Below are 27,035 nucleotides of genomic sequence, written 5' to 3' on the forward strand. Positions count from 1 at the left end.
CTGTCTCTCGAAACAATTCTTGACCCGAGACTCTTCGATGACCAGAGTCGTCTTCGGGGATCACCGAGCAACCTGAACCGCAACCTCGCAACTTAGCTGCAAGCGGGAGGACATTTCTGATTTCTATAGTTGTTGCGATCTTGATCGAGACGAATAAAATACACACAGGGCCACGCACGGGCCCTTTCCTTCCTTACAACGAGCCGGGGGGTAAAACCTGTGTTCGGCCCTCGCTCTCTTTCCTCTTGTCAAAGACCAGCCTGACCGTCCGACCTTTGTCGCAAACAGGCAGCTTTTACTGCTGGAACGCGTCGAAAGCGATGGGTACCTCATTGAACAAGTATGACTGTATGAAACAGGCACACGATATGGTCAGATATAGGTACATCTCACAGCAAGCAGAGCGAAGCATGATACTGACGACGGATTCACCAAAGTGACTGCGATGCATTGAGACGTGAACCCTCGCGTCAGCTTCTCCTTCCCATATTCGCCAGAACGACCGCTCGGACACTAAACACTCACCTCCTTCGGATGACCTCGGCCAGTACCAGACTGATATCCACAACCTCGATCTTGTCACACGCCGCCGCCTTCTCCCCCTGCGGGATCGTATTCGTGACGACCAGCTTTTCCAATCCGCTATCCCCGATCACCTGGAGCGCGGGCCCGCTCAAGATCCCATGAGTGACGACGGCATAGACCTGGGTAGCTCCTTCTTCCAACAACCTCTTGGCGGCCAGTCCGAGGGTCCCACAGGTGTCGGCCATGTCGTCGACGAGGATGGCGATCTTGCCTTTGACGGAACCGACGAGGACCATACGGGCGATCTCGGAGGCCTTTTTACGTTCCTTGTGGAAGAGGGCGAATTCGACGTTGAGTCGGTCTGCGATCGAGGTCGCTCTGGGTGGGTCGAGGAGGAAGGTCAGGCGCAAGGCTTTTTGGGATAGCGTCGCAACGACTCACCGCTTGGCACCACCAGCGTCGGGGCTGACGATGATGCAATTCTGAATGTCCAAATTTTCTCGCATCCAGTAGATCATTGATGGTTCCGCATAGAGCTGCATTACGAGCACGGATGTGAAAGAATGCCCTTTAGCACTGGCACTGACACACAACGCCGAAACAAGATCGAGACTCTAGGCTCACGCTGCAAAATCGAGGTGACATTGTCAACTCCGATTCGTCTCGATACCAGCACATGCCGGACTCACTTGTCTACGGGTACGTCAAAGAACCCTTGAATCTGACTCGCATGCAGATCCATCGTCTACCCTCGTCAAACGTTTGAAAAAAGGAAACCTCCGTCAGTTTTCCTCTTCCAATCTTCGCCCAAGTCCTTTTGCTCTCCGCCCGCACTCACGATAACATGATCACACCCAGCCTCCCTCAACATGTTAGCGACCAACTTGGCCGTGATCGGCGCCCTGCTCTTATCCTTCTTGTCCTGCCTAGCATAAGGGAAATGGGGCATGATGGCCGTCACCCGCCTCGCGGAAGCGATCTTGCAGGCGTGGATCATGATACACAGCTCGAGCAAGGAGGTATTGATCACCCCAGCGCCGGTGTTCATGATGTAGACGTCGTAGTCACGGACGGATTCTTGAATCTTGATCTTTGATTCTCCCGAGGGGGTTTGGGTGATTTGAGCTTTAGCGAGGGGGATCCGGAGGCTATATAATTCGGAGTAAACGTTTGGGAGGAGAGAAGATGAGAATTATGGTTACAGTCAGCATAAGAGAAAGGAGCAAAGCAGGGGCTGGTGGAAGATGCTCACCGTTTCGCAATCAACTGTGCCAATTCCGGGTGACTCGACCCTATTGTATGTTCGTCCGGATTTCCAGGAGATAAAAATTGGCACATAGATTATAAGAGGTCGGTGGTTGTAATTTTGAAGGTTGTTGTCGTTGTGAAGCACAAGCAGAGTGTGGATGAGCGAGCCGTTCTCACACCCTCAACTGCATTGCCGAACGGACTTTAAAAGACCGTAGGCCTAGCAGTTGTACTTACCGGAAAAAAGCTTGATCGTGGAATAAGCCGCTGAAGACATGATGTCGACGAATAAGAGCTCCCCAGTTTAAAACTTGGAAATCAGATTCCGGACGGTCGAGGATGTGCTCGCTCCAGCTAGCTACTTCGGTCGCTCGTTATGCGCTCGAGCGGTTCAGATAGTCTGCACGGTTCCGGAGCGTATCGTAAAGGCAGGGAGAGCTTCGATGAGCTTCCTGACGAACAAGTGATAGTTGACGACGCACTCGGACTCGAAAGCCGTGGATCTCCTACCAGTTGTGGATTCAACCTGGGTCGTTTGCAGTGGAACAAGACTGGGCAGAGCTCTGCTGGCTATATGATGGTACACAAGCTAGGTCTAGCTATATTGATGTGGTCAATTGGGGTCGGTTCATGCTCATCAAAACAACAAACGTTCTTTCGAACCCAACTCTCATGCTCATTCGGGCCAAGCAATCAACCTCGAATCCCCCAGCTTGAAAGTGAACCGAGCGGTGATCACGGGAAATTTGAGCAGAGACTCCGAGGGAACCTACTGGGTCGGCCGGGGGACTGGCATGCCGGCATAATACACGTAATCTCAGCACCGGAAGTATCCGGAAGCTATTGAGGGTAATTGGGGAATGAATGCCGATGAGGGAGAGACGTCCGGCTGATCGAGACCTGATCGACGTCGACGTCCTCATCATCGTCGTGCCATCCATCGACAACCTCGTCAGTTGTCATTCACTTCAACCACTTTGTTGTAGCAGTAAGGCTCGAGGTTAGAGCTCGACAACACCACTTGGCGACGCCGAAACAGCTTGTCGATTGTCGACAAACACGGTTGCGATCACCATCACCGTCGTCCGGAAGTCGAAACCGTAAACAAATACCACGGTCGATTAGCTTTTGAACTTTACTCGACCGTAACAACACGAACACACACCTAAAATCGGCAGATCTGGGCTGCTTTCAAAAGCTCACAGGACGCTCTGGGGCGGAGCTGGGGATGTCGAAGCGGTAGAGAACTCGACTGGACATCATTCCACGTCGATCTGGCCGGGCAATAGACCGAATTCTGGCAATTCCGTACTTCGAGCTAGGAGCTAGATATCCCATATACAACAAGCACAACGACCAAACATCGACAAAGGTCTTCCCGAAATGAGCTCTGCACGAAGTACCACCTCTGCGTCTACTTCGACGGAGGATCCGCCTACCCGGCATCTCCTCCCCCTCCCCTCGCTCACTTCCAAGCTCCACCTGACCCCTTACACCCATCCCACCCCGACTTCCTCCTCGACCCCTCCACCTCTGCCTCCTCGTTCCCGGATAGATCCATCGATGATCCAAAAAGAACCACCGCTCCCCTTAAGCAGGTTAGGGGTCAAGGGTCTGGTCAAATGGGGGAGAGATAACTGGGCGGATGTCGGCTGGTTTCTAGGGAAGAAGGGGTGGGACATCGGATGGAGTCTGGTCAAGTATGGAATTTGGGGACCGCCGAGACCTAGTTGGGGGATCGAGTGAGTCTTCTGAAATGGTTTCTTCGGACCAGATCGGTGATAGCTGACCTATCCTCGAACGCTCTCTGTCTGTCTTCCGCTTCTAATTTCGATCACCCTGATTCACCTCACGTTCACCGACCCTGTCCCTGATCCCCGGACATTGCAGGATGACAACAATCGCAGCGATCATGCGGAACCTAGGCCAACACTCTTCCTTGGCGGATATTACGCTCATCAGAAACTTTATCTCGATACACCATCTGTTGCCACTACCGCCCGATGCGATCGTCACGCCCGTGCGATTCGAGGTTAGGAAGAGGGAAGGGGATGAAGAGGGGTTGAAGGGGTTCTTGGCGTGAGTACGATGATATCGATAGAGGCCTGATTTTCAATGATAGGGAAGCTAACGGTCGATCCCTTTACATTTCTTCCTGTTCTCTCCATCTGCGATGTCAACCGTATTGTCGTATCTGCGGCTTTCGGTCTCATTTCACTTTGCCTGCACGCTAACAGCAACCTAGATGCAGAAGAAGACGGCATCCGGACCCTCTCCGGCGAATGGGTCGTCAACAAGTCGGTCTGGAAACGACTACGTTCAGAGGCACGCGAGAGGGAGGCAGAGAGGCAGCAGCGCAGGAGGGAAAGATCGACCGAGGGGGCCGCAGCGGGTCTCAATGCGAGTGGGAGCGGGAGTGGGACTGGGCGAGCGGGTGGGAACGATGCGAATGAGCGTGGTGGAAGTGGAAGTGAAAGTGGCAGGAAAACCGGGTTGGTGCTTGATACTAGCGTCGCTCCGGCCAAAGATGAAGGAAAGGGAAAGACGGCGAGGGGGAAGAAGGAGGAGAAGGTCATTTATTATATCCATGGGGGTAAGTCGGACAGGATTCACAAGAGTACGATTGTCAACAAGAGCTGATGTTATGTTTTCGGTCGGCTTCGCGCTCTGTAGGAGCTTATTACGTCGGACAAGCTACGACGCATCGAACGATCACCATCGCGCTTTCGAAACATTGCAATTGTCGGGTTTTTGGTAGGTAAAAGTTTCAGGCGGATGGCGTGCGATCACAAGGGCTGATGCGAGATCGTCTCGCAGCCATCAATTATAGGCTGGCGCCCGAGGTCAGGTTTCCGGAACCTTTGTTGGACGTTGTTTATGGGTACTTCAGATTGGTTGAGGATCTGCGTATCGAGCCGAAGAATATCGTGCGTTCCCCTTACTTGTCTCGTGCGTCCTCCTTGAGCGGCCCTAGCTGACTGCTTTACCCACAGATCGTCATGGGAGACTCGGCCGGAGGCGGACTATCCCTCGCACTGGTCATGTACCTCAGGGACGCGGGCTATCAGAACCTCTTGCCACGAGCGATGGTTTTGATGAGTCCCTGGGTGGATCTGACGATGAGCTGTGGGAGCTGGGATGAGAATGCAGAGTTTGACGTCGTGCCCATACCCGGACAGGAAGGTCGGTCTGGCGCCAAGATTTGGTGTCGATCATTGTTTGCGAGCGATGCTGATAGTTGTGAATAATGATAGACCACCTGAATCCGGTGTCTTGCTATCTTGGACCCGAGGGAATCAAGAAATACCTCACGCATCCTTACGCCTCGCCATTGTTCGGAGACTTTACTGGCTTACCTCCTATGCTCATGCAAGCGTAAGCAATTCACACAATGCATCTCCATTCGCTCAAGTTGCTGACTCACTGTCTGCTGTCGCATAGTGGCGACGCGGAATGCCTTCGCGATGAAATTACGCTGTTGGCTTATAAAGCTACACTCGCCGGGGTAGAGGTTCAACACGAACTGTATATCGACCAAGTTCACGTCTTTCAATCGTTCCCCTTCTTGGAAAGCTGCGGAGTCGCCTTCAAATCGATCGCCAAGTATGTCAAAGGGCTACAAGAGACGGGTCCGAGCCTTCTTCCCCAAGCTTCAGAGAAACCTGTCCCGCACATCCAGACGACTCTTCCAGACCGATCGGCACCCCTCTATACACCCGTCGACGAAGATACCGTGGCCTCGGAGATGGCGCTTGGCGAGACCAAGCTCGTCAAATCGGATGGGACCGAGGTCGATATCGATGAGGCCAAGGATGACGAGGTCGAGGGTGTCAACGAAAAGGCGGAGCAGATCTTGCAGGAGACCATTGATAAGGAAGAAGCAGAGGAAGAGGAGGAGGAACAGCGAGATAGCTTGTCGCCGCTCGCCAAGAGTTCGGCTTTGCTGCCCTTGGTGGACGACGAAGGAGAGGGACGAAACGAACAAGGTGAACCTAGCATCAGCATCACCCACGCATCGGAAGAAGATATCTCGGGATTGCCTAGAGCCGCCTCGCCACAGAAACCGTTCATGAGACGAGCCCTCTCTGGGTTCGCTCGAGCACGTCCGGAAAGTCCGCAATTGGTCAGGAGGACATCGGGATCGTCCTTCTTCTCCTTCTCCGCTGTCAGGCCGACCACGTCCATCAGCAACACTCTTGGCGCTCAGGATCACCAACTTCCGCCTTCATCGCCTTCCACGGGCGCAGCACACTTGCCTTCATCGCCATCCTGGCCTCCACATACCACCGCCCGTGGCCATCGACCAACCATCTCGCATCAACTGGCCCGATCGCCGGTCGTTCCTACGACCCGCGCTCGGTCTTCAAGCCATTCGGACATGATCAACCTGGTCAACGGATACAGTCAAGGAGGAGCGGCCATTCGTACGGTCGTCTACTCGCCCGGCCCCGTCAAGGCCACCACGGTGGTTCAGAACGACACCGATCTTCACGACGCGCCTCTCGATCTCGATGTCGATGCGCAGACGACCCACACCCATGCCCACGGGGATATCAAACCCGGCGGTCTCGGCCTGCACACGCAGGGTTAACGACATACTTTATGATCTCGAGAAATTGATAGCTCTACGCATACGTACCGAATGTACAACATCGTCGTGGTCATTTTATCTTTCTGGGTTTCCCTTAATCATGTATTTTGTATGGTTACTAGTCTACCCAGCATGTCAGCCGTAACAACATCGACCGAGCCAGTCCACGAAGTCCTGGATATAAAGATGAAACGCAAGGAATCGTCTGTTTTGCTATTTTTAGTCGCTGCTGACGACGACGACGCGGGATGACGTTTGCGCAAAAGTTTGGACGGGGTCGACTTGCAACTTGAACATCTACTAGTAGCTAGTAGTAGCTAGTAGTACATAACTACCGTACTCGTTGCACAACTTGCTACTCGCCGGAAGAACACACAGGGAGATCCTCTACAATATGGCCGTCACTTACTCGGAGGCCATCTCCCGCATATCAAATTACCTCGACCAGCGCAACAAAGCCACACCGAGCAGCTCGTCGTCGTCGTCAAGCAATGGCGACGTACTGGTACGTCTTGAAAAGGCCGTGGGCAGGACATTAGCAAAAGACTATGCGGCAACAATCGATGCTCCGCCGTTTGATAATTCCGGTCAGTTCAGGCAAGACGGTGCAAGACTGACGTGTTGATCTTTGGCTGATGTCTCATTTCGCCTCGGATTGTAGCCATGGACGGGTACGTTCTCTCATCAAGCAAGACCGCTGCCGCGTCCCCTTCAAATCCCTTGACCTTCCAAGTATCAGGCTCGATCGCTGCCGGTGATTCTCCCCTCACCCTTACGGACGACGATCAAGACGAAATGAAATGTTACGAGATCATGACCGGAGCGCCTTTTCCCCTGTCCAACGGGATGGGTTACGACGCTTGTATACGACACGAAGCCGTCACCTACGCTTGTCAAGATTATGATCAGAGTCAGGATGGAGTTCAAGCTGGGCCGTCGACTTCGGATACATCCTTCCCTCGAGCGAAGAGAATCACCCTCAACGCGCCCGTCCCCCCTAGGTCGAATCGCAAAGTCGCCGGAGAAGATTTCCGGACAGGCGATCTTCTCGCTAAGCAGGGGACTGTGATCACACCGGGGATCGTGATGGTGCTGTCTTCGACGGGCGTTGAGAGGGTGCTGGTACGAGCTAGAGATGAGGATGAGGAAGGAAAGGGACGAAGACGAAGGTTATGCATAGGGATCTTGACCACCGGAAAGGAGGTTGCCAACAATCACAACTTGCCCACCGGCACTTTACGACCACAATCTACTTCTGTATCGCTCGACAGCAATACCGACAACCAAGCAACAGTAGCAGCAGCGACAACAACGCCGATCTTACAGAAAGGACACATTTTCAACTCGAACGCCCCTTACCTTGTCTCCACCCTAGATTCATGGGGTCACGAACCCGTCGTGATCCCCGCACCATCACAAGACACTCCTGAAGCTTTCCAAGAAAGACTCCGTACTGCCCTCCCGCTTGATCTTGACCTGATCATCACCACCGGCGGTGTATCAGCCGGGAAACATGATTACGTCCCTTCCTCTGTTGTCGATCTGGGTGGGAGAATCGTCTTTCATAAAACAACCATCCGACCGGGATTCCCCGTCATGTTCGGCGAGATCCCTTCAGATGAGAACGAGACTAGTGGGGTCCCGATTTTCGGACTTCCAGGGAATCCGATTGCCGTAGCCGCCTGTCTGAGGTTTTTGGTCACCGTCTTCTTGACACGGTGCAACGCCGCTCAAGCTCCTTCTTTGGGTCTCGAGGTCGGCAGGTTGTTATCACCCGACTTTTCTGCCCGTCAAGGTAGTTCACCCGCTACGGCCGGGTGTGGAGTGGAAAAAACGCCACAGGACGTGACGGGCCAGAAGGAGCATCGGGCGAGGTACCACAAGAAACCTCTGATGACCCGGTGCTTCCTGCCATCCAAGCTGCATCGATCACGCCCGGTTGATGCTGTTTCGGACACGGATGAACGCGGCGCGACGGTGCCAGGGCTGGACATGCTTCCCTGGGTCGAACCGCTCACCCGATCGGCCTCGTTGACCAAGGCGATGAGCGAGGCGGACTGCTGGGTTGTCTTGCCGGAAGGCAAAGAAGTCTTTGAGCCCGGCGAGATCGTCGAGGTCGTCAGCATGAAGCCAGAATAGGAAATGCAGGGTCTTCGGACACATTTCATGTATATCGTGTGCGACCCGGAAAAAAAAAGTCAAAGTCGCTAGTACAGCTAGTACACACCGATGGTATAATATGCGTACGGAGAAGAAAAGACCCCGTGTACGAGGTGGTGTAAGGGGTATATGAACAACGGTCCAAGACGTGTATAGATCCGTTTGTTCCAAGAGCGAAAAGGCGAAGGGTGATGATGGGAGACGATCGTCCGTTGAGCGAAATCGCACGACCTGCAGGCATCGGGGCGAGTCTTTTCTGTTCTGGTTTGTTTTATCGTTACATGGTCGTTAATGCTGGCTCCGAAAGGTTCGTGTATGTGTTGATTCGGTGGCGGGCTCGTTGGCGAAGATCTCCCCATGCTGTTTTCGTGTATTATGAGCGAGAGGAGGGAGTCGGGGCCAGAGCGGCGTGCCAGGGGATTGTGATTGAGTGTTATCGGATTCGTGTGTGTTTTGGTAGCGGTCTGGTCGACGGTCGTTGTATCAAGCAAGTCGTGGTTTCAGTCTCAAGTTACCGGTCGTTGTGCAGTGAATGCGGCGTGCGTGTATGGCCATCGAGACTCCGCGACGAACGACTCGGTACGTTCTGGTTTTGGTGTGCCTGATGTTGGTGTTTGTTTGTCGAGCCCTGATGGCCCAATCTGACAATGACATATCATTGATTCCCGGTCGGCGCGGGTGAATCGTCGTCGGTGCGCAACCACTTTTCCCACGCGACGTCGACTGGAGTGTTTCCCTCCGAAGTCGGGGTAGGTAACGTCCACTTGTCTGGGTTCATAAAGGAAGACGTCGCACGTTGCAACAAGGTTGGTCGAGTTTTGCTCATCATCTCGTCGACAAGCCCGAGCCCAGACCCAGGCTCTCCTTGAGGACGCTGGGCGAGGGCCTGTGTGGTATAATCGGGTGGACCGGCGGGAGAGGACATCTCGACGACGTCCCGCGGGTCTAGAGGCATGTTCATCAACATTTCCCCTCCCAGTCCGAAACTCGGCAAGAAACCGGGCGTCAGGGGGTCCAATCCAAAATCCCGGGGGTCCTTGAAATCGCCCTGGATGTGCAGGTCCCTTTGTGACGACGCCGGAGTACCCAGCTCGGTCATGGCCAGGCTGTTACCCGCCATCAATCCGGACGAGCCCCCCGTCAACCCTTCATGTGTACGACAGCCAAGGCTGGCGCCCGTCAAGCTGGTCAGTCCGGCGCTGCTCGTAGTCCCCAACGCCGCATCGGCCGAAGCGTGGTGCCTCGATCGTCCGTGTTGTTGTTGAGCGTGTTGTTCGGCATAGTGCACATGATGATGATGATGCTGCTGCTGGTGGTGATGCTGCTCGGGCATGTATACCGGTGAGGAATGACTGGGCAAGGCGATAGGGAGGTGTGAAGCCGAGACGAACGCCAGCGAGTTGCTCGAAGGCGTCGCTTGCAGGACCGGCCTCGTCGCTATCCTCGCCGTCATGTTGGTCATCGTCAACGTCGGCGACGACCACTGTCTAGCCCTCACCGCCGACGAAGAGGCGGAAAGTCCTGCCGAGCTCGATCCCGTCATCGCCCGTTTACGTCTCCTGCTCTCCTCGATGGCATTCCGATTCGCAGGGGGTTGACTCAAGGTGAACCCGCTCGACCCACCGGACGATGACGAAGAGCCGTTTGATGATGATCCTCCTGCCATCGCGCCCATACTCTTTGTCCCGACAGCTTGACCAAAGTTTATCCCACCCTTGTTCACAAGTTGAAGGTCGCCGCGGTTCATCTCCTCGAAAGGTGTCGGCACAAAGGCCAAGCCGGGAGTGACCAACGGGCTGACATAATGACCCGTCTCTAGTTGGCCGTGTTCGCCATGTCCATGACCATGGTCGTGCGAATCGACTCTGGATTGTCGACGATGTCCATGACCATGACCATGTCCAAGACTCTCGGCCTCGTCTTCCGAAACGACCTGCAGACCTTGCGCCGAGTTTTTCCTCGACCTAGGTAGTTGCAGTTGGAAGGGCTGTTGCTGTTGCTGATGTTGCTGGTGCTGTTGGTAGTCGCGATCGTCCGCCGTGACAGGTCTTTTGGCCCCCTTGACCTGCCCGTCCGAGGCTTTCAGCCCAGGACCCCCTGATCCGGCCCCGCCAGCGACCACTCCACCCTGCTCCAAAGACGCCCTCAACACCTTTCTCCGTCGTTCCAACAACCCAGGTTCTTCCGTATACCTTCTCTTCCTACCCCTCGCGGCCCCTATCTGCTCCAACCCCAGTCCTGGTCCTTGTCCCTGTGGGCCTTCTTCTGCGTCCGACAAATTTCCAAGCGCGGATTCATCTTCTGCCTCTTGACGGAGCAAGACAAAACCCGGGTTCACACCCCCGATGTACCGTTTATACCCCTCGAGGTACCAAGCTGTCAAGTGTTCTTTATCCCTTTCTGCGAGGGCTTTGAGGTCGGTGTACATCTTGCCTTGAGGTTGAGCTTGGGGTTGGGTGACGGATTTGCCGGAGGGGGCGGGAATATCGGAGGCAGCAGTTCTGGTATTGTGGCTCCGGGTCTGGTTGTTGGTAGGGTTGACGACCCCCAAAGCCGAGCTCGTCGACCCCGAGATCTCTTCCGAGAGGATGGACGACAAGTGCGTGGACAACGACGCGTGGTAGGCTTTCAAAGTCGGACGAGATGTCGTCGTCGCCGTTGGTATCGACGCTGATGACGAGGTCGAACCCATCCCCCGTGATTGCGAGTGACCTTGGCCTCCCGCTACGGATGTTGATGAGGTCGTTGAGAATGCCGGTGGCATGGAGAGCGTCATGCCGAAACCCATCTGATCCGACAATCCCTCTCTCTTTGCTCGGGTCTCGACAAGTTGAGATAGATACACAAGGGGTGTGTGTGGTGTCTTCAGATCGAACCTATGAACATAACATGATAGGCCAGAAGCAGAAGAGAAGAGGAGCGACGATAAGCCAAGCTATTCGAGGAGACCCGATCAAAGGAACTCTCTTGCTATCATCAACTTACCAGCAGTGAGATGTAAGAGAAGAAACCAAAAGTCTCCCGGGTGAGATCCGTCTGCTTGTACTGGTCCTCTCCTTTGTTGCAGGATCCACGAACTGCCAAGCGTCTATACACCACGTAACCAGATACCGTGTATCGATTCAGACCTGAGCTGGTCGAACCGGCTAAAGACAGATGGGTGACAGCCAGTACCACCAAGATGAGTACGACGTGGAAGGGCAAGAGGTCCCGGCGTTGAGAGTGGCCAGATGATCCCCGGGTCGTTACTTCCGTCGACGAGAGGGTAGAGTTTGGCGGGTGAGCGGGCGTTGTTTAGTTTGGCGTGATCGTCGGGATTTTCCGCGAGGTGGAGAGGAGGATGAGATGGGGAGGACAAGAAGGTGGGATGGGGTGTGGAGAGGATGAGATTGAGAATGAGGACTAGGACGAGAAGTGGTGGTGTGTGTGGCTATGGTCGATGTGTTATCTCCTTTGAGCAAGAGAGTGGGTGGGTGTGTGTGTGATTACAGGTGAGAGAGTGACCTTTTTGGGAGAAACAGTTCTCGGCTCGCACGTCGCCGAAGCAACGAGCAGACGAGGATGAGAAAAAGTCCCGCAGTCCCTCCCTCCCCCTCCCTGCCCCTGCCTCTGCCCCGCGCGCGCGCGTTTCCCTCTCGATCCGCAGCTTGAAACGCTCGACATCGAATCCCGCTTCCTCGGCAAATCCGCTCTCTTTTCGAATACGATCGAGTTTGACAACAACGCACTATATATATATACCGACCAACCGGACAAGGTCGGGACCATCGCGACGAGACGTCGAATGCGTGTTGGCAGTGATATGGTTCACACTGGACATGGATGAGTGGCAGAGAGTCGTGAACGAGGACAAGCAGACGCGACGTTTCACCCCGACCAGCGACCCTACGGCCTGGATTCGGGTGTGAAGATGTATGTCCGCCGCAGCATGTGATACACTATTCATGCTACCCGATTAAAGTAGATACATCAGCGCATAGTCTTGCATTTAAAAGACCAGCGGTGCGCCACAAGTCAAGTCAGCAGGGCTGTGAGCTGTGTGGGTTTCCGCCACGCGCGCTAATACTCGAGCGCAACGGCCGATCCATCGATCATTGATGCGATATCATGAGGTGCTTTGACACGTGTTCTACCATCAGTGTGTCCTTTAATCAACACGGCGCAGCCATGATAATCGTCAGGGAACACGAGTGAAATGAAGAGCAAATGCGGGAAAGACTCTTGAAGATGGAGACCGTCTTCCTTGATCTTCCCCTTCCAGTCGCTACTCGTACCTATACTCGTAATGTGAACGGGCATAATGATCTCTATGTTGCGGATAATGATGATGATTCTAGTATCTCCCGCATACCTCTTCACGGTAAGGTCGGATCGTCCTGCTCCGACGTCGTTATCCCCTGATGCCCGGGGCACAGCACTGCATACAATCTACACTGGTAGACCCCCTCGACCGCCTCGTACCGATCGGCGCGACAACAAGTTTCAAAATACGACAGTATATCATCGCAACATGCCCGTTCAAGCACAAAATTATCGATCCGAATATAAAATCTGGGGGACCTCCACTATCGATAAGCCGCACGATGCGTTTCATCAGCGCAGAAACGTAAAGCCTTCCGAACTCGATGTCAACCTAACATACAACCATCTATTCAGCGACCTCATGCTGGTACGGTATGATGATGTTGTTGTTGTTGTGTGATGGCTCTGACCCCTACGTACAGACTTCCCGCCTTCTTCATAACTCTGCTACACTATAAGGCTCTCTTGAAACGGTCCGCAACATCGCATCCCGTGTGGGACGCAGAGTCAAGATCCATTTTTTTTGTGTTTCAGATTGTGTCTCAGGACATGGACGCAAGAACGACAAGGATGACTTGTGTACAACTTTTGTCTGGACTCGTTTTTTGTTTAAATAAGTCGAGGGCGATTCAAGATCAGCAACGAGGGGCTTTCGACTGATTCGTGTTGGAGGGCCGGCTGTGTAGGGAACCTGAACCAATAGGAAATGGTCAGTTGAGAGCTACTGGACGCAGCTCTTGCCACACGTTTTATCCAGGCAAAAAGGTTCCACTTCTCGTGTTCAATTCTGATGCGGCAACCTTTTCAGGAGATGTATGGGACACCCGGTAGTGAAGGTAGCCTGGAGTCATCTTGATCTCCTTGAACTTGGTGGTGTCAGGCGACACCTTGGCGTCGACCTCGAGTCCCATGCTTTCTTTTTTTTTTTGTCACGACAACGTTATTGATGGTCCCGCCCTTGAGATCGCGATTGATACCTGCTTGATGTACTCGATCAGTTGCATGTCGATTTGAAATCAAGATCCTCGTGATATCTTATACGTCGGTTCTGCTGTCGCCAAGCCTGATCCTCTCCCAAAACCCAAACGTCAAGCGCAAGAGTTTCTAGATATGACAGCTTCGAATGTATACGTTAAGAGGTCTAAGTGCATACGGGCTCGAAATGTACCGCAGTACCAGAGGACAAGAGCTTGTGCGTAGCAGCCGAAAGTAGAGAGACCTCATGTATCTTTGACCGGCATGACCTGTTGCCCAGCACATATCCCGACTGTCAATCCAAGGTGAACATGAATCCGTAAGTATCCTGTTCTCAAACACGTTTCCCTGGGTTTCTCAATCAGGCTCTCGCCTCGACTTGCTCGATCACACGAGCAGACGCAAAACTCGGTCTTGCAAAGAACGTAAATGAATTCATTTTGATACGATTACAAAACACGGGAAGCGAGATCGTTAAAGTAGTAGCAAACCCCATAATCCCAACCACCCCGTTACCCAGTTCGCGTCTTTCGTTCAGAGCGAGGTCATCTCAAGTGCCGTCCTCATGCTATCCATCCAAGTCGCATAAAGGAGGCAGACCGCAGATTGCAGTGAAAGATGATGAGGGGGTGTGGTGTGAAGCTGGGTCGCGGTGAGGTTGTGCGAGGTGGAGAGACAGGGAGAAGTGGTTTCTTTAGAGTTTCATGGCGTCGGCGTCGTTCTGGGATTTCAGCTCGGCCCTGATAAAAAGGGAAATCAAGGATGAGGCGTCAGCTTTGCGTCAGGTGAACTTGTGGCCCAGAGTCGAAGGGGACGAGCAATATCGCTTAGAAGGAGGGGTGTCGATGATTGCGGGAATGACCACGGCTCGTTTGGCTTGGATGTGGATGATGTCGATTCGTTATCGCGGGACCAGCCTAGATGTAGGAAAAGCTCTTGCCGCAGCTCGACACTTGATAGTCGTGTCACGGTTCTGTTGCCCTGACGCCATCCCTACCGACACCTATCCAAATCCAAACCCGATCCGCCACCGACTTCGAGATACTAGATCCGAAATTCGACTTACCTCAACTGCTGCACGAACGGCGGCTCCTTATCATCATCGTCCCAGTTATCCTCCCAAAGCTGAGCTCCCACTACAGCTGCAGCTCCATTCGCACCCGCTCCTCCGGCTTGATTGGTCTGCTGTTGAGCTTGTTTTGTCAGGACGGCGAGGGTCGTTTGCGATTCGTCCCAGTCTAAGAGGAAGGGTCCAGGTCATAGCGAGGCGAAGCTTAGCTTAATGAATGTCTCCAGGCTTCGAAGAGTTCTAGAGGCATACCTTCTACAGGGAACTCCTACAAAAGACGAGACCGTACCCATCAGTCGCCCGCTCCAACCGATCGCGTTGACTGAAGACATCGACTGCTTACCTCGAACTCGTCATCTTCCTCGAGCGTTCCAAGCTGCTCCAACGGTTTCTGCTCTACGGCCGCGCTGTTGGCCACGGAAGTCGAAGGTCCAGGTTCGGATGCGTTTGCTGACATGTTCGTGGATGGTTCGTCTGGCTAGTATAGCTGGACGGTGATACATTTTGAGTGTTTAGTATGTGGTTCTGATTGACGAGATCAGCTTCGAGCGAGATGGTCGACGATGTGACGAAGCGTCTTGGCGGACATTACTGGTTATTTTCTATGTCCACCGACATGATCTTACCACAGATGCCCCTTCCTTTGATCCCCTTGTCTTTCCCAAAGAGGCAACTTGCGCGACTTGGGGGTGAATTTCCCAAAACGGTAGAGACAGGGGGGCAAGGGGGGGAGATGACGGAGCTCGAACGCGCGAGAAGGGCAAAAACAATGGGCAGCTGGGCAGAGAAGGTCTTATCGGATCCAAACTTGCCTTCCGCGCGTATATAACCTCGTCACAAGGAAAAGCGACCAAGTCACGCCCGCGGGGATACGAGGCTTGCATCATCGTTTCATCAGAAATCAACAGACAACCACTACAATCGACCGTTTACCCACCCCTCAGGTTCTGGTATCATCCTCCAATCCCCTCGCTCTACAACTCTCAGACCTTGAATGGCGAACACGGCCGGGCTTTCCCTCGCAAAAATCGGATCAACAACCCTCCTCCCACTCGACCACGAATCAGTGGCGTCGCAAGTGATGCAACGAATACAAACACGCAAATCGAAAAAGACGGGCAGTATCACAAGAGAGAGCTTGGCAGAAAAGAGATGGACGACTTTGAAAGAGAATGAAGGACGAGACCAGAGACGATCTTCCCCCTCCGTAGCATGCTTTCGTCTTCCCTCCACCCACACACCTACACACACACAAACGCGCACACACAGAGATTCGTGTCAAAGGGAATCGAACACCTCTAGGGGTATCGGCTCCCTTTGTCATGACGATCACGACGATGGCTTTTCGAGCAGTCGAGAACGAAGATTGAGGCATACGTACGACGCACAGCATGGCAAGGCGAGTATACTCGCTCCCGCTCAACGAACGGGAGTGGGAAGAAAGAGCGTCATCGTATCACCTCTTGGTTCGAGATCGAAACGTCGAAGACCTAGTCGGAAAGTATAAGAAGGCAAAAAGTATAAAACCGTTATCGCATGGGGGCTCCAGACACAATGGTATCAAGCTTGACCTCGACCTCGTTTTCTTGAAACCGAAGTGAGCTCAAACTTTATTACTGTTCTGTCACTACAACGTGTGTGCAGGTGCAAGTGGGATTTATCATGGGGGGAACGACGGAAGCAGGGCCTATGGGTATGTGGCGTTGCCTTTCGTTCAACTCTCGGTAGACTCGATCCCTATTACCCAAGAAGTTAGTATCTCCTTTTCTATCCTCGGTCGGGACCTTGCCATACCTCGAAAGAGCGGGTTTATTGGCACCTATTTTCCCTCTTCCTTTTGCTCTTCATCTTTTGGGAAGTCTCGGTGAACCTGACGGGGCGTCTTCTGGAAAATCGGGGCGTGATCCGGGTCGTTCGGTCCGCTCCTGATCTCATCAAGGACGTCGCGTCTGGTCTCCTCAAGAAGCGCGCGCTACGCCACGAACAAACGAAACACACCTACCCTCGGCGGTACGGTTCGGTGACGTCTTACACGACGATAACGATGACGATGGCTTTGGCTCGTGCCAATGAAGGGGATGTTGAGTGTTCTGGCTAGAATGTCAGTAAGCGATCCTTCGATTATTACTACGTTCGCTCCCCCCCCTCTTCTTCGGGTTCGGTCTCGTAGGGCTGCACCGCGAGGTCGGATACCACTCCCTCCCCTCTCAAAATTGCAATTGCAAGGAGAACATCGTTGACTCAACCCGAGCTTTGATATTTTACCCTGCGATGCACTCTATCTACCCTTAAATCACGGACGACAACTCGATCGCAACCCTCGAATGACGAAAACCAAACGCTTCTTCCTCGCTTTATTATCGTTCGGAATTTCGACATCACATTACCAACCTAGACAGGGAGATCGATGATTTGGTAAGAGGATCGATTTCAACCCTCTGCACCTACGGGTCAGACTGGGGACGATCGGTCTCTCGCGCTACACCACATCGGTTTCCACCTATGACGTGCTTCCTCCCTGTTCGCAAGCAGGGCTATCGGAACGCTTCAGGTGGAGGTCGCTCAGACGCTTTTGTCTAGCAACCTCTCTCGCGCGGTATGTGAATCGGGAATTCTGAACGTAGAGAGACGGAGCAAGGTTATACGCAATCGGGTTTCGGTCCAGGTATATAGTCCTCCGCTCGCCATCCCTCGTACAATACGAATCACTCCCTTTCCCTTTTGCTCCGGCATTGCTGGCAAGTACGATCGACCTCGCCTGGTCTCCGTCTCTTCGAGTGAGCGGGCCGGGTAGGCTCTTTCGGAAAGCCTGTTGATCGCAGCATGGGGATTGGGATAGAGCGGAGATCCAGTTTTTGCTGGACAAACTGAGAGGCCCAGGTCGATCACCCTTTCTTTTCCCGTCTTGGGGAGGAGGAGGGCGGTCGATCTGGGCTTTTTTTTTTCGCCAAATTTTTCATGTAATACACGTCACAATGGTTTAGTTTTCTTGATAGATTTTCGGCGTAGATAAGCCGTTCGCCTACCCCACTTGGCCAGTGCCGCCGGTTCGCTTCGAAGGTCGACCGCCAACGCACATCTCATTGAGCGACGTCGTCGATTTTGGATCAGCTGTGCTCGCGCTGTGTCAGACATGTGATGTTGATGTTTGAGTTCGCCACAGTAGCGAGTTTCGGTTGGATACAGTACGCCACGTCCCCCGTCGATGAAACCTTGCCACTTCTCGCCTGGAAACAGAGCTTCGTTCGAAACTGATCCTCGCAGTCGCCTGACTGTCTGACCCCCTGACTTCCTCGTGACCGCCCCGGACCGGACGAATGGCAAGCTCGCAAATGCGTTGCCCCGATCACCTGGACTGCGGCTGTACGACTTTGAATCTGGTGAGACGCACTGATGAACAAACAACAATACACCGGTCGGATTTCTTCGGTCGCCTGTGCTCTTCCGTATCTCGCACGTTCCGGTCCGTGGCATTGCAGATCCCTCCTGCGGCGATCGGGGGAAGATCATCGCGCGACCTGAGAAAGGGACGAAGGGTCTCCCCGAACCTTGTCCTTTCCCCGAAAGGGCCATGCGTCCTGCTTGTACTGGCGTGATCGTATCGCATGCACATGACGAGGTGTGTTGAGTGAAAGCGCCGCGGTTTCCCCTCGTCCGTACCGTCCGTCCGCCATAACCATTCCTCCTTCCGACCTCGCTCGCGAGATTCATCGGTCAGACATACAACCCATATGCGCCGGGAAGCCTCCGACGACATACGACCCTGTGTGCGTGCGCAGCGAAAGCCCTGCGCCCTGGGGGAGATCTGGGAATGGTAGCATGGCTTTCGTATCGTCGTCATCTCATTGGCGAGCGCTCGATCGAACCTGTTGCCGTGCAGCAAAACGCAAGTTCAGATGAGAATTACTGCTGGGAGAGCGACTTGCAACAGTGCTACAGCACGTTCCCCCCCCCCCCCCCCCCCCCCTGTCGGCTGTCGGTGGTTGTGATGGCAGGTAATCGCCAGGTCGTCGGAGACCGGTAGCAATCCACGGTCCAACGGTCCGGGATCTGTATAGTCCTGCCCGGGCAAGGCGTCCACCCTTTTCACCGAAACGAGTCCGAAGCTCCGAGCGGCTGGTGCGGTCTCTTTTGTTTCGAACGCTCGATCGGTTGTTTCGGTACGGTAGGTTCGGAAAGCGGGGAAGCAGGGGAGTAGGGGAAGATATCCGGGTAGGCGTTGGATTGCAGCTTTTGCCTGGGAGCTGGGTCGTTGTACATCCAAACAAACATGCTATGATCTATCGATGAAATGCAAAGACTGTCGGTCAAGTGATAGCCAAACCTCCAGGAGATTGACGATCAAGGAAGAGACCCACCCACCCATTCTGTTTTCGGCCGTGCGGAACGAAGTCCACCTCGACACTACTTATCGCGGAAAACGAGATAGCGAGGTTCGCGAGTTTGATACAAGACGCACAAGGTCAATCGCAATCGATACCCACCCACCCAAAGCACAACAGCCTGCCTTTGAGACAGGTCGGTCGAGTTATATAAGCAGAGCGCCCTTCGCCGAGCTGTCTTGTGCTGTGCGATCGAGAGGCGCATTCCCCCACCCCCCAAGCAAACAACTGCCGGCGGATCAAGAACACGGTGGATATATCCCATCCATCGATCAATCGATCAAACCAAAGGACCTTTCCTTTCGAATCCACCGACATCCCCACAACAACAAACAACAACGGTACCCCATCCAGACGATCTGGATCATCCACTTTGAACGAGTTTTCCGACATCACCCGACCCCTGCTCACCCCATCCCACCCGATCGGCTGCGGGAAAAAAGTAAAGAGTAGTGGAACGAGGTCGTCGATCTGAAACCTCGAGCAGAATTTTCGGGTCAAACACGCAAAGAGAGTGAGAGAGGCGAAGACGGTCACGACGTCATTCCATCGCCCTCTGTGCGCGCTCGTCCGTCCCCCCCCTTTCACCCCGAATCAGACCCGAAAAAAGCGCCAGGTCTTTCGAGTTTCAAGGGAGAAGAGAGCGTATCTGTTTTGATCACGAGATCAGCGGAATCCCCTTGAACCCCCACACAAATACTACGGGGGGGCCAGAACTTGAACAAGGGGGAACCATCCGGGACTCCGTACTTTACATCGACCATAAAGGGATCCTGACCTCACGGACCCCACGGATCTACTCCACGAGAGCCTTTGTGTCATCCTCCTCTCATAAGGATCCGTACATGGACCACTCCGTAGGCTCTTCCCTCTAGTCTCTAGCTTTTGGGAGCCAGGATCCAGCCTACTGTCGACGTCGTACACCTTTTTTTACGTCACAACGGAACCTAACACCCCCACGTCGGAGGTTTAGGATTACTACACACCACCCCACGCCATATCTTTTGGGTGCAGACTCGTACAGACCAAACAAGGTTAGTCCAGATCGCTCTGCCTACGTCATTGTGGTTCTCCCTTTCTGCTGCCCTTGCGTCGGGGCTGGGGGAGATAAGAAGGGCGGCAGAGGTCGGGGTGGCGTCTGTTGATATATTGCGATCTGGGCTGGATCCAACTTCAGCCCAGATCGATTGGCTCAGATCGGTGGCCCCAACATGTTGGAGCTGGGGCCGAGGGGGAGTCATAAAGTATCGAAGGAAGTGGTAAAAGGCAGTCCTTTCGGGTCGGGTGGAAAGGCTTCGCCTATAAAGGTCGAGCGGGGGAGGTGAACGACGATCCGGGGTCGAGGCGTCTTGCGATGTCGTTTCCTGTCGTGCAAGCCATTCGTCAAACTCTGAAACTCACACGATCAATCACTTGCTCTTTCAACTCTTGTTCACCATGCACCTCTCTTCAATCTCGGCCGATGTTGGCAATTTCTCCCTCTATGCGCCACTCTTGCCTATCCCCGACCTCTCCTGGCTGCCCTTCCACATGTCCCGCTTCCGTCGATTCAGCAAGATGGCAGCGACCACCATGTCCCGAATCTTCACTACCAACCCTCGACCCTACTCTAACCCCTCGGCGAGCTCGTCGACACATACCAGCGCGACGGTCACACCTACCTTGGCTCGACCCGTACCCGTCTCTGTAACCCGATCAGAATCGCCTTACATCCCAGAACCCGAGGTCGACGCTTGGTGTGCCGTCTGTGATCGGCTGATCGTGGTCGCACGCCCGGCCAACGAGGAAGACGCCGAGGGCAACCCTTCGGGGGGCAAGAGCAAGGTCGATGAGAACGGGGTGCCTCACTTTATCAAACCTATGCCTGCGCGGATACCTGCCAAGAAGCTCAAGGTGAGTCGAGCTTCCACCTTCTGTTTCGCAAAGTAGTATACGCACGAGCGAAGCGCTGATAACAACTTGCTATCATTCAGCGGAACATCACTCAACCCGGTTTGAAGCGAACAAATACCCAGACCCGGTTGGCCGCCTTGGCTACGAAGCCTACACCTATCGAGACGACTCAACCGGCTCCCATCCCCCGTGCTGCTCCTGTTGCCGTTCCTGTCCCCGCGGCACCTGTATACAACACCGACCTGTACTGTTCGGCCGCGTGTGCCGAAAAGGATTTGGTCAGGAGCGGGGAACAGATCGATCAGTTGGGAAAGGAGATGCAAGCCCTAGAATGGTCGGGGGAGAGGGATGAATTGCCCAGCCCGCTCTGGGCTGGTACGGAATCCTCAGCTTCGGCTTCCGAGGGTGAGGATGGCAATGTCGTTAAACTCGACGACGCTACCGTCAAGACTCACCCGACCCATCCCGGAACTGCGGTCAAGGCCGAGCCCAAGATCGTCTCGCAGACATTGTCCGACGAGTTTGACTTTACCGGCTACTTTGACATGGCGGTCCGGGGAGTTGATTACGGTCTCATGGAACGAGAACGAAGGAGGAGCGTTCACTCGCAAAAGTCGACGCCGTCGATCTTGACCGGGATGATGATGAAGCGCAACATCAGTAATGGCGGCGGGAACACCGGGTCAGGGGCTGGAGGATACGGCTACGGGTACAACCAGACCGTCTCTTCCTCGGATAGCTTGTCTAGCATGTGGTCGAGCTCGGACGGAAAGACGTTCAGCGAAGATTCTGGCGCATCCGTTTACGCTGGATATGGGTTGCATGGCGGTCGACCTCTACGAGGATTCACCCCGCTCAACGGCAACAAGCCGCCTGGCAGTGGAACGCAATCACCCGCTGGACCGTTGTCCCCAAATAGCCGTCGACCCAGCATGATCAGCGCGAGGTCGTTGAGCTTCAGCAGACAGGCAGGAGCTGTCGCCACCGGTTCGAACGCGCGATTGCAGAACGACAGTGCTACGCCTGCCATGAGCCGACGGTCGAGTCACACCAACCCCAAAGGTGGAGAGCCCGGGTCGGCTCCCGCATCGACCTTGTTCCAATCGTACGCGGCCTCCTTCCACCGCACCCCCTCGAGCATCGAGCTCGCTCGACCTTTACCTATCAGCCCACCTGCTAGGTACCGCGTCCTGGGAGGGTCCCGTCGTGCTTCTTGCGCGGACGAAGAGGCTTTCCAGGAGGCTCTCAAGATGGAAAGGCGCGCCTCATCTTCGGCCGATACGATGCGAGGTCGACAGTTTGCTCCCATCAGCCTTGCCCTGGGAGAGTACCTGACCGTCGATGCCAACAAGCAGGACAGCTTGGCTTCGACCCCTACGCAGCGATTGCCGAACGACATCAACCGGGAGATCGCCCCGGACCAGGTCATGCGACGCAGTATCAGCCGTGATAGTCAAATCGAGTTTCCCATCTTTGAGGAAGACGAGGATGAGCCGCTCAGCGGCAAGCGGGCTCGACCCATCTCCTTGGCCAGCTCCAGGAGCTCGATGAAGGGCAGCTCGACAAAGGGCAGTCTCCCTCGAAACAGCTCGTTCATCTTCCGCGATACCCCGAGCACGGCCATCACCATCGGCGACCAGATCGTACCCCAAGGCTCTCTGCCTTCTAAACCAAGGTTCTGCCGGTCACCGTCATCCCCTCGAGTCGTCCCCCGTCAGATCGCCTCGTCTTTCGATGACAAGGCAGGGACCATCGGTCGAAGTCGAAGCAAGCGGGCCAACTCTCAGGTTCAGTTCGAGGTGCAAACAAGCCTTGCTCCTGGGCCTGCGGACCGGCAACGCAAGTTTTCCGAGACTACCCGATCTTTTAGCTGGGCGGATCTGGAGAAGCAGGGCAAGGTTACCACCTACGCCTTGCCCCCCGCCGCTCTGGCCAAGGGCAAGGGTGACGCCAAGAAGCTGTTCTACTTTGATTGAGGCGCCTGACAACAACATCAGATCATCACGGCGAGGATTTCTCGCCTGGTCCACCACAAGCACATCAGAAACCATCATTACACGAAAGCTCGCCCTCCGTTCAGTCAAGAGGGACCGAGCGGGCCAACGAGGCGTCACGCCCATGGCTCAATTGCATACATCATCAGTTGTTAACGAAAGACCGGGATCGAATAGTCAAAGAGAGATCAAATCAAACGTTGTATGAAATTTAATAATTAAAATGTGAACCGATGCATGACACATCAAACTGTCTTACACCGTTCAGTCGAGTTCTCCGCGCAAAGAATGGCAAGTCACACGAATTACCAGAGTTCCTTGCCGGTGGTACTACTACTTCTAACTGCTCGACTGCTGAATGAACCCCCCCCCCCCCCCCCCCCCCGGGTTACGTAAGCGGGGATCGTGCTTGTCCGGGCGATTAAGGTTCGTCATGGGACATCGAGCAGGTATAGCTAGTAGCTAGTAGACTTGACACTCCTGATGTACATCACGGGCAATACTGAATCCTGTAGCCGATCAGCATACCATATTCCAACACATCGGTAGAGTTGTATCATTCCTCCACAAAACCACCTGGAAGGTCCAGGAGCCCCGACGGTCTTTGAAGATGTATCACATCATTCCGATCAACACGCTCTTCTTCTTGGTTCTACTGGCATCACAGCCAGGCAACGTTCACGCCGCCTTGCAACACCGGCCAGTGTCTTCCTTCCCTATCGATACTTTCGCCTCGCCCAAGTTTGGTGTCAGCTTCCTAAATCATCGACCGATAGGCAGGAAAGAAGCCGACCTATGGCAACGAGGTTTACGTGGAACTGCCGGGACGGCATCAAAGGGAGAGCTGGCTGCAGCTCGAGATGAGACTGGATCTCAGTCAGAGCCACAAGCCGAGGAGGATGCCGTGACATGGCAAAGAATATTCTCTGGAATCAGAGATATCAATGATCTCAATGGCGACATAATGCCGACCTTGTGGTCAGACCCTGCGTGGAGGAATCAATATCGTCTCAAAGATACCGATTACCCCACGATCATTCCCATCAAACTACCAAGCGTTCCTGCAAGCGGGGGCGGACGGCCTCATCTATCGGATCTGAGCCGAAATAGAACGACGGGCAGCACAGAGGACCACGACTATTTGTGCGCCCTTCCCGTCGTACCCAAATCGTCATCGGTCGATACGGACAAAAAGGCGAAAGAGAAACAGGATGGCGACAAGGACGTCTCACCAGACGCCCTGGATGTCTTTCGACATTTAGAACCTCTTGATGGACATTGTCTCTATCATCGACAGGGCTGGTTCACTTATGCGTAAGCTAGCTACTATAACTCGACCAAGACCGCATACTGATACGTGATCTGCACGTAGCTATTGTCACAATTCGCATATCCGCCAGTTCCGAGAAGCAGCTAGTACTCCTGCTTTACCAGCCTCCAAGCCGGTGGAAGATGTGACTGTGAGCTGAAAATCCAAATTTACTCGTTCTGCTCTCGAGCTAACGACGCCAACACTGCGGCTACCGTATCCAGTTTGAAGCGTACGACCTGGGAGTGTCGCCTCTAACGCTAGAAGAACGCTTGGATGAGTACAAGCTAGTCTTGCAAGACGCCGAAATGGAAGGAATGGTCTCGACAGGCTTCATACCTGACCCAGAAGATCCGACACAGGAGATCGAGGTCTTTATGGACACCCAGATCGATCCCACGATCGGTATCCAGATCCGGGAGATGGAGGGTATCCTCGCCAGGATGGATCGAGAGCGGACGTCAGCATCTAAGGCGACGGATCACTCTGATTCTGAATCCAATGCCCCGAGTGCAACGCCCGACGAAGAATTCGTCAGACAGAGCTTGTCGATACATTCGAATGCGCAAGCGAGATATCTCGTCGAAGTCTGGGAGGGCGGGACCGTCTGCGATATGACGGGCAAAGCTCGAAAAATCGAGGTCGAGTTCCACTGCGGTGGGGATGGTCCTGACGGGATCGTAGGGGTCAAAGAGATTGCTACGTGAGTCATCCACATTTCCCTTTCGCTGATCCGCCAAACGGCTTGACCTGATAATTGAAACGTATCCCTTCATCTGTAATCAGATGTCAATACATCATGACCATCAAGACTCCTCGAATCTGCAATATCCCGGGATTCTTCGTGCCTTCCGCCTCATTGGGACCTCTCCATCAGATACAGTGCCGTCGCATTGTACAGGACAACCACTTGCACATGCTCACGACCGCGCATGTTCATAATGCCAACGAAGATGTTCGAGCTCCTCCGGGATGGCATACCGATCGTCGCGCATTCAAGGCGGCCCATGCCCTTCCTGCGTTGGAGAAGGAAAAAGTATCACGGGCGACGTCGGAAGCCGATTTTGAGGTCATCATTCCTGGTGTAGGGGGGCAACCCCCGCAGAGGATCGTCAAACCGGCCAAACTACGCAAAAAGCAGAGCAATGGGGACGCTGGGGACGCTAGGAATGCAGGTAAAGAAGCGTTGGCTGAGCAGAGAGCAGCCGTCATCAAGAAACGAGCCGTGGCTAGAGAGCGCAAGGCCGAACAAACTACCCTACAACAAGAGATTCGTCGTTCCGTAGATGAGGATTGGGAGACCTATTACTTCGTCAGGTTGGCGAGATGGGTAGGGTATTACAAGAAAGGAGGGGATCGGGAAAAGAAGGACAAACAGTTCTTATACGAGACTTTGGAAGAGGAAGTACGACGCTTGCAAGCCGAAGAAGACGCGCAGCGGAGAAAGATGGAAACATGACATCCGTGGTCAGAGTGTTGTAAATCGAATTTCCGATGGTATATATGGCTAGCTACATGATTAAGATTAGAAAGATGGGACAAGCCGCATTTTTGCTCAATGACCAGACCCTACAGGCTCGTCTCTACTCTTCCGACATCGAGACTCGGGCGATCCACTGTCGCAAAGTCTCCGACAAGACTTCCGGGAGAGCTTCAACGTCACGAAGCACGACGTAATACTCGAAGGGGAAGGTGTCCAGGTATCGTTCCATCTCAATCTTCATCTCGCCGTTGACCTCTTTGTAGGCGACCGTTTGCATGTCCAGAATCGAAGGTCGGGCAGCCACAGCTTGAGGAGTATTGTCGGTTATTGCGGACCCAGGCTTGAGCGAGTCAATGACCAGGAAGACGATCATGACGCGCTCTTGGAGAGCCCGTCGAAGCAACTTGCGCAGTTGGTTGTGATCCTGACATACCCCATCAGAGATGATGATCTCGAGTTGCCACAAGTCACCGGACGTCGAGCTAGATTGAGCTCTCCTCGCGTCTGCCAAGACATCCAGACTGTTGTCAACCAAACGAGCCACGTCCGTGCGGTGTTGCTGGAATGTAAACGTGTTCATGATCCGGGCTCCTTCAGCATCGCTGAACGCGTTGGAGTTGAAGTCGTGCAGCATCTCGACGTGTTCGCCGAATCTCGCAATGCCGATTTGGCCAACTTCGAGCTTGGTAAGTGCCTGCGACACGAGGGCTAGGGTCTGATAAGCAAGATGGACCGAGCGACTATCCGCCATTGACCGCGAGTCGTCCAGAGAGAGCAAAACCTGATATTCTCGGCGACTAGGCTTTGTTCTGCGTAACCAGATCTTGTCCTTGGTGTACTCGCTAGCGATGTACGGAATGATTTTGCGCATATTGAGCCGTTTGCCTGTACGATAATCGCCTTGCAATCGCGTGGCCATAGTGGGCTGTAAAATCAACCGCAATTGCTCGCATAGGTTATAAGACAGATCGCTCGTCAGGGTCGAATAGTTTCGCCAGAGATCTTCGCCCGACTCTGCTTCGCGACCGCTGGCCATCCAGGTTTGGAGAGCCATTTCGACGTCTTGCGAGTCGACTGGCTCCTCCGCGATTCCTTTCCCGTCCT

At 54.0% G+C, this 27,035-nt stretch overlaps 10 protein-coding genes across 10 annotated transcripts; 5 read left to right on the forward strand and 5 right to left on the reverse strand.

The window, feature by feature from the left end:
- Positions 1-103: 103 nt before the first annotated feature.
- Positions 104-2,437, reverse strand: HD553DRAFT_304094 (putative ribose-phosphate diphosphokinase). The gene is made up of 9 exons (XM_046178965.1): positions 2,284-2,437; positions 2,011-2,225; positions 1,778-1,817; positions 1,364-1,673; positions 1,223-1,270; positions 967-1,061; positions 526-903; positions 422-440; positions 104-346 (listed from the first exon to the last, which is right to left on the reverse strand). Exons 2-9 carry the CDS (start codon positions 2,048-2,050, stop codon positions 296-298), a joined length of 981 nt encoding a protein of 326 aa, XP_046039532.1. The 5' UTR covers positions 2,051-2,225; positions 2,284-2,437; the 3' UTR covers positions 104-295.
- Positions 2,438-2,719: 282 nt separating this feature from the next.
- On the forward strand, positions 2,720-6,559 carry HD553DRAFT_291584 (uncharacterized protein). The gene is made up of 8 exons (XM_046178377.1): positions 2,720-3,515; positions 3,664-3,852; positions 4,011-4,366; positions 4,447-4,527; positions 4,591-4,700; positions 4,767-4,956; positions 5,028-5,148; positions 5,215-6,559. The coding sequence occupies exons 1-8, from the start codon at positions 3,157-3,159 to the stop codon at positions 6,362-6,364; spliced, it is 2,556 nt and encodes an 851-aa protein (XP_046039533.1). The 5' UTR covers positions 2,720-3,156; the 3' UTR covers positions 6,365-6,559.
- A 140-nt stretch (positions 6,560-6,699) lies between these two features.
- HD553DRAFT_93587 (MoeA, N-terminal and linker domain-containing protein) lies at positions 6,700-8,609 on the forward strand. Its single transcript, XM_046184612.1, has 2 exons — positions 6,700-6,951; positions 7,026-8,609. The coding sequence occupies exons 1-2, from the start codon at positions 6,759-6,761 to the stop codon at positions 8,501-8,503; spliced, it is 1,671 nt and encodes a 556-aa protein (XP_046039534.1). The 5' UTR covers positions 6,700-6,758; the 3' UTR covers positions 8,504-8,609.
- A 545-nt stretch (positions 8,610-9,154) lies between these two features.
- HD553DRAFT_93583 (uncharacterized protein) lies at positions 9,155-11,595 on the reverse strand. The gene is made up of 2 exons (XM_046184611.1): positions 11,510-11,595; positions 9,155-11,400 (listed from the first exon to the last, which is right to left on the reverse strand). Exon 2 carries the CDS (start codon positions 11,310-11,312, stop codon positions 9,180-9,182), a length of 2,133 nt encoding a protein of 710 aa, XP_046039535.1. The 5' UTR covers positions 11,313-11,400; positions 11,510-11,595; the 3' UTR covers positions 9,155-9,179.
- Positions 11,596-14,213: 2,618 nt separating this feature from the next.
- On the reverse strand, positions 14,214-15,495 carry HD553DRAFT_347510 (uncharacterized protein). The gene is made up of 5 exons (XM_046183305.1): positions 15,458-15,495; positions 15,214-15,395; positions 15,123-15,138; positions 14,868-15,039; positions 14,214-14,541 (listed from the first exon to the last, which is right to left on the reverse strand). The coding sequence occupies exons 2-5, from the start codon at positions 15,325-15,327 to the stop codon at positions 14,496-14,498; spliced, it is 348 nt and encodes a 115-aa protein (XP_046039536.1). The 5' UTR covers positions 15,328-15,395; positions 15,458-15,495; the 3' UTR covers positions 14,214-14,495.
- A 766-nt stretch (positions 15,496-16,261) lies between these two features.
- HD553DRAFT_321620 (uncharacterized protein) lies at positions 16,262-16,968 on the forward strand (the record flags this gene model as incomplete). The annotated part of the gene is made up of 3 exons (XM_046181240.1): positions 16,262-16,467; positions 16,515-16,621; positions 16,673-16,968. The coding sequence occupies 3 exons, from the start codon at positions 16,262-16,264 to the stop codon at positions 16,966-16,968; spliced, it is 609 nt and encodes a 202-aa protein (XP_046039537.1).
- Positions 16,969-17,370: 402 nt separating this feature from the next.
- On the reverse strand, positions 17,371-19,142 carry HD553DRAFT_321621 (uncharacterized protein; the record flags this gene model as incomplete). Its single annotated transcript, XM_046181241.1, has 4 exons — positions 17,371-17,804; positions 17,948-18,260; positions 18,595-18,736; positions 18,961-19,142. 4 exons carry the CDS (start codon positions 19,140-19,142, stop codon positions 17,371-17,373), a joined length of 1,071 nt encoding a protein of 356 aa, XP_046039538.1.
- Positions 19,143-20,689: 1,547 nt separating this feature from the next.
- Positions 20,690-23,121, forward strand: HD553DRAFT_338811 (uncharacterized protein; the record flags this gene model as incomplete). The annotated part of the gene is made up of 2 exons (XM_046182377.1): positions 20,690-21,145; positions 21,226-23,121. 2 exons carry the CDS (start codon positions 20,690-20,692, stop codon positions 23,119-23,121), a joined length of 2,352 nt encoding a protein of 783 aa, XP_046039539.1.
- Positions 23,122-23,749: 628 nt separating this feature from the next.
- Positions 23,750-25,364, forward strand: HD553DRAFT_267384 (uncharacterized protein; the record flags this gene model as incomplete). Its single annotated transcript, XM_046177521.1, has 6 exons — positions 23,750-24,015; positions 24,208-24,453; positions 24,512-24,593; positions 24,749-24,853; positions 24,904-25,151; positions 25,235-25,364. Coding segments are annotated over 6 exons (1,077 nt in total), but the record flags the coding sequence as incomplete, so codon positions are not given.
- A 667-nt stretch (positions 25,365-26,031) lies between these two features.
- Positions 26,032-26,985, reverse strand: HD553DRAFT_327673 (uncharacterized protein; the record flags this gene model as incomplete). The annotated part of the gene is made up of 1 exon (XM_046181832.1): positions 26,032-26,985. The coding sequence occupies one exon, from the start codon at positions 26,983-26,985 to the stop codon at positions 26,032-26,034; it is 954 nt and encodes a 317-aa protein (XP_046039541.1).
- Between the last annotated feature and the right edge of the window lie 50 nt (positions 26,986-27,035).

The sequence above is a fragment of the Filobasidium floriforme genome (genome assembly GCF_021052385.1).
Source record: "Filobasidium floriforme strain CBS 6241 chromosome Unknown HD553scaffold_2, whole genome shotgun sequence".
Lineage (NCBI taxonomy): Eukaryota > Fungi > Basidiomycota > Tremellomycetes > Filobasidiales > Filobasidiaceae > Filobasidium > Filobasidium floriforme.